Source organism: Dromiciops gliroides, chromosome 3 (assembly GCF_019393635.1).
Source record: "Dromiciops gliroides isolate mDroGli1 chromosome 3, mDroGli1.pri, whole genome shotgun sequence".
In the NCBI taxonomy this organism is placed as follows: domain Eukaryota; kingdom Metazoa; phylum Chordata; class Mammalia; order Microbiotheria; family Microbiotheriidae; genus Dromiciops; species Dromiciops gliroides.
This window is the reverse complement of record NC_057863.1, coordinates 260,504,000-260,512,866: the sequence shown is the minus strand read 5'-3', so window position 1 is coordinate 260,512,866 and position 8,867 is coordinate 260,504,000. Positions and strand designations below refer to the sequence as shown.

Here is an 8,867-nt window from a genome sequence, read left to right as displayed (position 1 = left end):
TTTTGAGTAACCATGCAAAATTTATCCAGTCTTACATCTCCTATGTCCTTTCCAACTAGCAATAACAGTGACAATGTCTACCAATCTGCTACTTCTTTCAGTATCCTGGAAATTAGTTCACCTGGACCTAGTGAACTTTCATTTTTCTTTAATATAATGGATGTGACTTGGGGCAAGTTATTAAATTCAAAATGCTAATCTTCATTTGATCATTTAGTTTTGCTCAAGAAAGATTCACCAATAACTTAAGCCACTATATAAAGGAGTCTTTGGCAGTTTGTCAGAGACCTTGCATGGCTACACAGTGTTGCTTACTAAGGAAAATTAAAATCCTTTTGAATGTTACTGATTCTAACATTTTATCTTAGATTAAAAATTCCTTTGAGACCTCTGAGAAAATAATACTTATTACCATATGTGATATTAGTAGTAATAATTTATATTTATATAGCATTTTAAGCTTTAAAAATAACACAATGGGGGGCAGCTAGGTGGTACAATGCATAAAGCACCAGCCCTGTATTCAGGAGGACCTGAGTTCAAATCCAACCTCAGACACTTGACACTTACTAGCTGTGTGACCCTGGGAAAGTCAATTAACCCTCATTGCCCTGCAAAAAAAAAAAAAATGACACAATAACTCTAGACAGAGAAAAAAAGTTACAGGTATATGCATTTGAATTTTAGTAAGCCTTATCCCTGTAGCTACAATTTAACTTTACTTATCTGAAATACAAGGCAAAATTAAAATAACATAATCAGGAACCCAAGGTAATGAAATTTCCATATTTGAAATCTTTGGGAATGTTGTAAGCTATTACTTGACTGCTTAATGTACTAGCAATGTATCCCTAATTTAAGCAGAACCCTATCTATAAAAATCCAGACTTAGAGAAAATAAATTAGGTGATTTTCCATGTTAAAAAAATGGTAGGGGCAGCTAGGTGGCACAGTGGATAGAGCACTGACCCTGGAGTCAGGAGTAGCTGAGTTCAAATCTGGCCTCAGACACTTAACACTTACTAGCTTTGTGACCCTGGGCAAGTCACTTAACCCCAATTGCCTCACTAAAAAAAAAAAAAAAGGGCATACATTTTATAAAAAGATTGTTGCAGGTTATCATTTGACAATATCTAATATATTATTTTACATTACATTTATGTACATATAGTATTTAATGTAACCTTCTATGTAATGAAATGCTAGTTATATTTGAATACAACATAGCAATTTTAACATTTGTTAAAGATTTCTTCAAGAAAAGGAAACTTCTGGGTCATGTGACCAAAAAGAGGGAGGAATAAACATTTTTCCAGTCCCCAGTTAATCTAAAAAAAAACCCTCTAAATTATTAATTATGCTTCAAAGGTAGAGTAATTATAGCCTTTTCCATAGGACTATAAAACAAGATGCTCACCAGAAGTCCAATCCCCAACATATGTACTCAGTATATCTCATCAAAACCCTTCTCCATACTCCATCAAAGCACAAAAACCCATCCACAGCCTTGTGCTTTGAGTATCTGACAGTCCTCCCAGTCCCTGCCTTTCTCTTAGCATTTTGTTACAACAAATACAGAAATTTAACCTCTCTCCAGCTCCCTGTGTAGGAGGACACATACAACTAGGGAGCAACCATGCTTTGCTTGGTGTGGCCCTTTGATTTCTGCCAAGACAGCAGAAACTCTTCCCAGAACACTTTGCCCCAGACCTACAAAAAATGGCAGACGGTGACTCAGACCAATCAGAGACCTAAAGAACAGAGAACGATTCAGGGAAGGTGCAGTATGCAGGGCAATTCCAAGTCTGAAAGAACTGAGACTGCCATCCAGCTGACACTAGTCCTGTACCCCAGAAGTGACTTTTAAAAGGAACTGGGGCCCATGAAAAGTAAATTCCCCAGTGTGGGAGAGACTGAAAGAGCTTTGAGCTCCATCCCTAGAGGTAATGCACCCTCTCTTTCTGTAATTTATTCCTACAAAATATTTTGATTCAGTTGTAGAGTTTATTTGAGGTTTTAAGTCCATGGTGTTTCAGGCCTCCTCATCCTCTGTTATTTTTCCTGTTTGTCTAAATTCTGCCTTGATCTTTATCTCCTTGTGCTTTCAGAAAGAAATCTCTGATGGTCCTTGTGTTGCAATTTCTTATTTTTTAAAAATAGATATTTTCTTTTTTGCTGTTGTTCTTTTCTTTGAATAGCCTCTAGAGGTAGAGAAATGTATTTTGTAACTTTTGCTCTCCTTGATGATTATACTTAGTTAACTTTCTTGTGTTTATGTTGTTTGAAGTTAAATAATTTGCTCCCATCTGTTTTTTTTCTTTTTCGGGAATACTTCAAATATCTTTCTTTTCTTGAACATCCATCATTTTTCATATGTCATTTTGGGTTGCATATTGAGCTCCTTTGCTTTTCAGAATATATTTTTCCAACCCCTTCTCTGATTTCTAGTGGGTGCTTAACAGACTTAATTTATTTGAATTTCCTTTCCTTTTCTTGCAGAATATTGTTTGTCATGAGAATTGTACGATTTATCCACTATGTGTCTTGGAGTTTGAAGCATATTATTTTTCTTGAGTGGATTTCCCCTCTCCTTCTGCCTTCCACTGCTAGAGTCTCAATCAAATCAGCACTGCCATTGCTGCTTAGAAAAGTGTATCATCCTACTCTTTTTATTCCTATAACTTTCTCTTTTTTCCCTATGATTTTATAAACTATAATAACCTACTCTGGGATCTATTTCCCTATTTGTGTTATGTCCTATAAGTTCCTTGAGCACAGGGGCTGTCTTCAATTTTGTTTTGTTGTTTCAGAGCTCAACATAATACTTGGTACATGGTTTAATAAATGCCTTTTTTTTTTTTTTTAGTGTGGCAATTGGGGTTAAGTGTTAAGTATCTGAGGCCGGATTTGAACTCAGGTAGTCCTGACTCCAGGGCCGGTGCTCTATCCACTGCGCCACCTAGCTGCCCCAATAAATGCCTTTTAAAAAAATTCGTTCATAGAGGGCAGTTAGGTGGCGCAGTGGATAAAGCACTGGCCCTGGAGTCAGGAGGACCTGAGTTCAAATCTGGCCTCAGACATTTGACACTTACTAGCTGTGTGACCCTGGGCAAGTCACTTAACCCCCATTGCCCTGTCCCCCCCCCCAAAAAAAATTCGTTCATTCTTGTTCATGTATGGCTTGTATTAAATGATCTCTAAGGTCCTGCTTAACACTAGGATTCTGCAAGTAAATTCAATAAACTTTATGAATGCAAATCTGCAGAAACAATGGTGAAAGATCTTTTCTTATTTTTAGGACAACCTGTCCCTGTAAGTATAGTTTTTTGGATAACAACAGGAAGTTGATGCCACAGAGAGATGTCTCAGTGTATCCAAAGGTAAGATGTAAAACTCTAGCCAAGGAAAGAATCTGCAAGCCCATTTTCATGTGGTCCTTAGGCATTCTGATGCCTTGTCATGATATGAAGATGACCTTATATTCCTGAAGGTTGTATCAGCAGATCATAAGTTCTGCCAGGTTCTACCAGGCTGTTTATTTTCAAGACAATAAACTGTATCAGCTCTCCAAGGAGAAGTCTAGCTAAATATGGAGAGGCACATCATGCATAGGCCACCAAGTCATGAATTCTTTGTCCACAGGAATATGTGAAAAAAAGAAAAATATAAAATGTCCTTCAGCATTTGGTTCTACAATCATGCTAAGAGAGTAGTAGAAAAGGGAGCAGACGGGGCAGCTAGGTGGCGCAGTGGATGGAGCACCGGCCCTGGATTCAGGAGTACCTGAGTTCAGATCCGGCCTCAGACACTTGACACTTACTGGCTGTGTGACCCTGGGCAAGTCACTTAACCCCAATTGCCTCACTAAAAAAAAAAAAAGAAAGAAAGAAAAGGGAGCAGAACATGCTGAAAGGCAGCTTTTCAGCCATCTATATCCATTAACCTAACTACTGGTGTTCTAATTGTAAGATTCTTGTTTATTGACCAATGACTGGATGGATATACTACTGGAGGAACAAAGGCATGCTCAGCACATTTCCTTAGGATGTGTACAATTCATGGTGCGTGCATAAAACCCATTTGCTATAAACACATCAATGCATGCAATCAAACTTTATTGGCTATTCAAAAATACAAACATCAACCAGGAACAAGCCACCCATCTGATTCCCAAAGGTCCTGTCAAATGTGTCTTATACTGGTGTTCATGACAAGTCTCTCAACAAGAAATGCTATGTCCCCCTCTGAGGCAGCATTCTGGCAAGTCCCTGTCAATCAACACTGCACAGCTCTCAAACTCTATTCAAAATTCTAAGGGTAATGATCTCAAGATTCTGTCCTAATGACCACTCAGAAATGAACTGATGGTTGTGGCTTCTGGTAGTTTTTTATGGTTCTGGCTCACCATCTAAATGTCATCCCCAGCTCCTTATTATCTCTCACCCCACATATTCAGTTTGTTGCTAGGTTCTGCCTCACCTTTGCAACATCTGTCAAACATGCCCCCTTCTCTCCTCTAATACTACCACTAACCTGGAACAGGCCCTTTATCTCCTCAAGCCTAGACTGTTACAACAACCTTCTGGCTTGTCTTTCTGCCACAAGTTTCTCCCCACTCTAATGCATCACCCATTCAGCAACCAAAGTGATTCTCCTAAAGTACATGTCCAACCATGTCACCGCCCCCCTTACTCAATAAACTCCAGTGGCTCCCAATATTTGTAAAGTGCTCAACACAGTATTTGACATATACTAAGTGCTATACAAATAATAGTTATTATCAACATCGGCATAACTCTAAGGATAAAATTCAAAATCCTCCATTTGGCCTTCAGTGCGCTTCAAGACCTATTCCTTCCTCCCTCTCCCCTACCTTGCCAGTCTTCCTACACTGTATTCTCCCTACCTACACATACCTTTCAATCCAGCCTCCTGGCTGTTCCAAAAACAACTTACTCCAACTCTCTTCTCTAAGCATTTTTTCTGGCCTATCCTCCATGCCTGGAATGTCCTCCCTTGGTCATCCCTGCCTCATGGCTTCCTTCATATTCCAACTAAAATCCTACTTTCTACAGTAAGCCTTTCTTGATCATTTTTAATCTTAGTGCCTTCCATATTAATGATTTTCTATTTATGTTATATGTAGCTTGTTTGCATATATTCATTTGCTTGTTGTCTCCCTATTAGATTATGAGCTTCTCAAGGGCAGGCACTGTCGTAAAAGACATCCTCAGTACTTAACACATATTGAGTACCTTTCTATTCTCCCTTTTGGAATATACTAGACATAAGTCAAACCTGAGCTTTAATAAATTTTCCCTGGGATGCCAGGATGGAAGCATAAAAAGTCAAAGAGAATGAGAGTCTAACCTTTATTTTAGGTGCTCAGGCTCCCCAGTGATTGAAGTGTGCATCATTGGTCCGGAGCAAAAGGACCCCTTAGTGAAGAGGCAAAGAGGCACAGTGCCCCACCTCCTTAGTCCCAGCAGTGGGTTTAATTGTTCAACACATGTTGAAAGAGAATTAAAATGTCATTCCTGTTACACTCTACTGGAAGGTTAAGACTCCCAGGAAACATAGATATTTCACCTTGCGTTTGTACCATCCAAGCAACAACCCAAGGTCCATATCTTCTAATCAACCAGGCAAGTAGCTCAGTCTCCTAGCAATGATACTATTCTTCTAAGAAGAGTGTAGTTTCAGGGTACACTTCTTATTTCATAACCAGTGAATTCAGTGACTAAAGACCTAAGAAATTCACAAAGCAGTGTGCAAGGTTGGAAAAATCTATGTCTCAAAATTGTTGTTTGGTGACTTGTCTTAAGGGAAAGAAAAACAAAGCAAAAGACTCAGGAATTTGAGTTCCAGTATCAGGCTCACCTACATAACACATATTATCACTACATTGTGCATGCATCCATAGCTGGTACTGCGGAGGGGGAGGGGAAAGAAGCCCCCTGCCAGGAGTATGAGGCTAAATGTTTTACAACAGGATCTCCAAAAATGTAGGCAGGATATACTTTTAAATATTATTGACATTTTCTCCATTTTCTTGTCTAGATGATCAACAAAATAATAAATAAAGCCCTGATTTGTGGCATTTGCTGATTTCCAAAGTGTAAATGATAATAGTCAAAATTTAACAATAAGCTCTTGGCTTGAGCTAGCACCAACGTATACCCCTTCTCCTGACTATCAAAAAGCCTAAGGGAGAGCAGGCATTGGTCATGCCCCAACAAAGAGTCTGCTATGGAAAGAAAAATAAACAGAAGTCTTCTCTCCTCATTCTTATTACCAACATCATAGGCAGGTCTTCCTGACTCAGTTACCAGTCAGTCCTCTTTTGCACAGTTCCTTTGTCAAAGAGATCAAGATTCCAACCTAGAGTCTTTAGTTGCTATATTGGTGTGGCGCAGCCATGAACATTATCTCTTCAGTTACTTACTTCAGCTATCCTTTATTTCTTTAAAGTGTTTTGTCATTCTGTAGAGCAATTTGGAACTATGGCCAAAGGACTATAAAACCATGCATACTCTTCAACCTAGCAATACCACTACTAGGTTGGTACCCTAAAAGAGATTTTTTTTTTAAGTTGAATTTGAAATTGAGGTGATGCCCATCAACTGGAGAATGGATGAACAAATTGTGGGATGAGATTAGGATGGAACACTATTGTGCTGTAAGAAATGATGAGCAGGAAGCTATCAGAAGGACTTATGAAAAATACAATACATCTACAGAGAAAGAATTGATGGTGTCTGAATACAGATTGAAGTACATTTTTTGTTAGTGCTAATGTGAAAATGTTTTGCACAACTGTACATGTATAACTTATACTGAATTGCTTGAGTTCTTAAGGAGGGGTGGGGAGGGAGGGAGGAAGAGAATTTGGAACACAGTTTTAAAAAAATTGGTGTGGGGGCAGCTAGGTGGTACAGTGGATAGAGCACCAGCCCTGGATTCAGGAGGACCTGAGTTCAAATCCGGCCTCAGACACTTGACACTTACTAGCTGTGTGACCCTGGGCAAATCATTTAACCCCAATTGTCTCACCAAAAAAAAACTGATGTGAAAATTTTTTTTTACATGTAACTTGGGGAAAATTCTAAATAAATTAATTAAATTGTTTTGTAATTGACTATATAGATTGAATGGGAGTGAAGTCACAAATAACACTGAATCTTCTCCTTCTTCAGTACATGCTTTCTCAAGAGACCATAGAAGCTCTCAGGAAGCCTACATTTGATGTCTGGCTCTGGGAGCCCAATGAGGTGAGTGGACAACCAATGGGCACTTTATGCTTAACAATCTCAGCTGGTCACATTAAAAACAGTCTTAAGCAAAGCTTATTCCCTCATCTAACCATAGATACCTAAGGAAGAATACAAAAAATTTATTTCTATTAAAGATGAAGTTTAACTTTATCCACCCCCACCTCCTTTTTTTACTTTTTAATATCCAGGCTTCTAGTTTAAGTTATATACTTCATAACAACAGTAGTTTGAGAATCAAAGATGAGGAAATACAATCCAGTGTAGTCTAAAAAAATGGATACGTATAGCATCAATGGGCAGCTAGGTGGTAAAATGGATAGAGTGTTGGGCCTGGAGTCAGAAAGTTTCATCTTCCTGAATTCAAATCTGACCTTGGATACTTAATAGCTGTTTGCCTCAGTTTCCTCATCTGTAAAATAACTTGGAGAAGGAAATAGCAAACAATTCCAGTATCTTTGCCAAGGAAACCCCAAGTGGGTTTTTGTAACCCGCAAAGAGTAGAACTTGACTGAAAATGACTTAACAAAATCAACAATATAGCATCATTATTTTAAATATGCAAAAAGTAGGATCTTGAAACTGAGGAATTTAGTAACAATGCTAGCATTAAACAATACATTTCTTCCCTAACTTTTCTTATATTTAATTTGTGTATGCTTATATGTATACGCAATAAAATATAAGCTAATTGAGGGCAGGGACTGTTTTATATTTGTGTTTCTATCCCTAGCGGCTAGCCTAGTGCCTGTCATATACTAAGTGCATCATAAATGCTTTGTCAGTAACTGATTGGTTGGTTTTGTGCAAAAAAAAAAATTCTTCTCCTCAATTAAGTTGATTTAACATATTCCTGAGATAAAAAGGATTTAGCTATGAACCTGCACAGAAATGACACCACTCTAGTATGCTTCAAAGAGGCTGTGTAACAACAATGGAAGTCCGGGATCCAACACATATGAAAGACCAGTGGAATTTTATTTTCGGCAAAATGACTGGAAAATATCCCCTTTTGAACTACTCAGTGGGCAAGCTTTTATCAAGTATAAAACTAACAAGAAGTAGTATCAAAACTTATGTGAGGAAACCCTTCCTCTGCTTCAAGAAAAAGTTTTTCTTTCTAGGCAGGGAAAATTCTGAAGACTGTCCTCTGTGGGACAATAAAGACTGTGCCCAATAACATAGATAGATTTTGCTTAGCAGAGAGTTTAGGCTTTATCTGGTCCAAAAATAATGAATAGACGAGAGTGTGAATGACGTCTGTGGTCTCCTACCATGAGAAACTACAGAAGATGTTACAATGTCAGGCAACATTTGCTAGTGGCGCTGCCAAATTAGAGGAGCTACAAGGGAATGCAGAGCTTAGGGATACTGGAGACCATGAGGAACTAAATGGAGGATCAGCGTTAGAACAGAAAATGATGGCTGATGTGTCCAGCAGTAAATCACAGGAGATGAACTTACCTATTTAGGACTGGCTTCAATTTTGGGGAGAAAATGGTCTTTGAAGGGTTTTCTGTTTGTTTTACAAGGGCCCTGTTTTATTTTCTTTCATGTTTCAATTTAGAAGTTCTTCTTTAAAGGGGAAAAAAAGAA

At 38.3% G+C, this 8,867-nt stretch overlaps 1 protein-coding gene across 2 annotated transcripts in view; it reads left to right on the top strand.

The window, feature by feature from the left end:
- Window positions 1-8,867, top strand: part of PDE9A (phosphodiesterase 9A) — a 171,630-nt gene that overhangs the window by 120,034 nt on the left and 42,729 nt on the right. For both annotated transcript variants that reach the window (XM_043995793.1, XM_043995794.1), the window contains 2 exons: window positions 3,299-3,380; window positions 7,197-7,271. In XM_043995793.1, coding sequence (XP_043851728.1) covers window positions 3,299-3,380; window positions 7,197-7,271 — 157 coding nt within the window. The remainder of the gene's footprint in view (window positions 1-3,298; window positions 3,381-7,196; window positions 7,272-8,867) is intronic.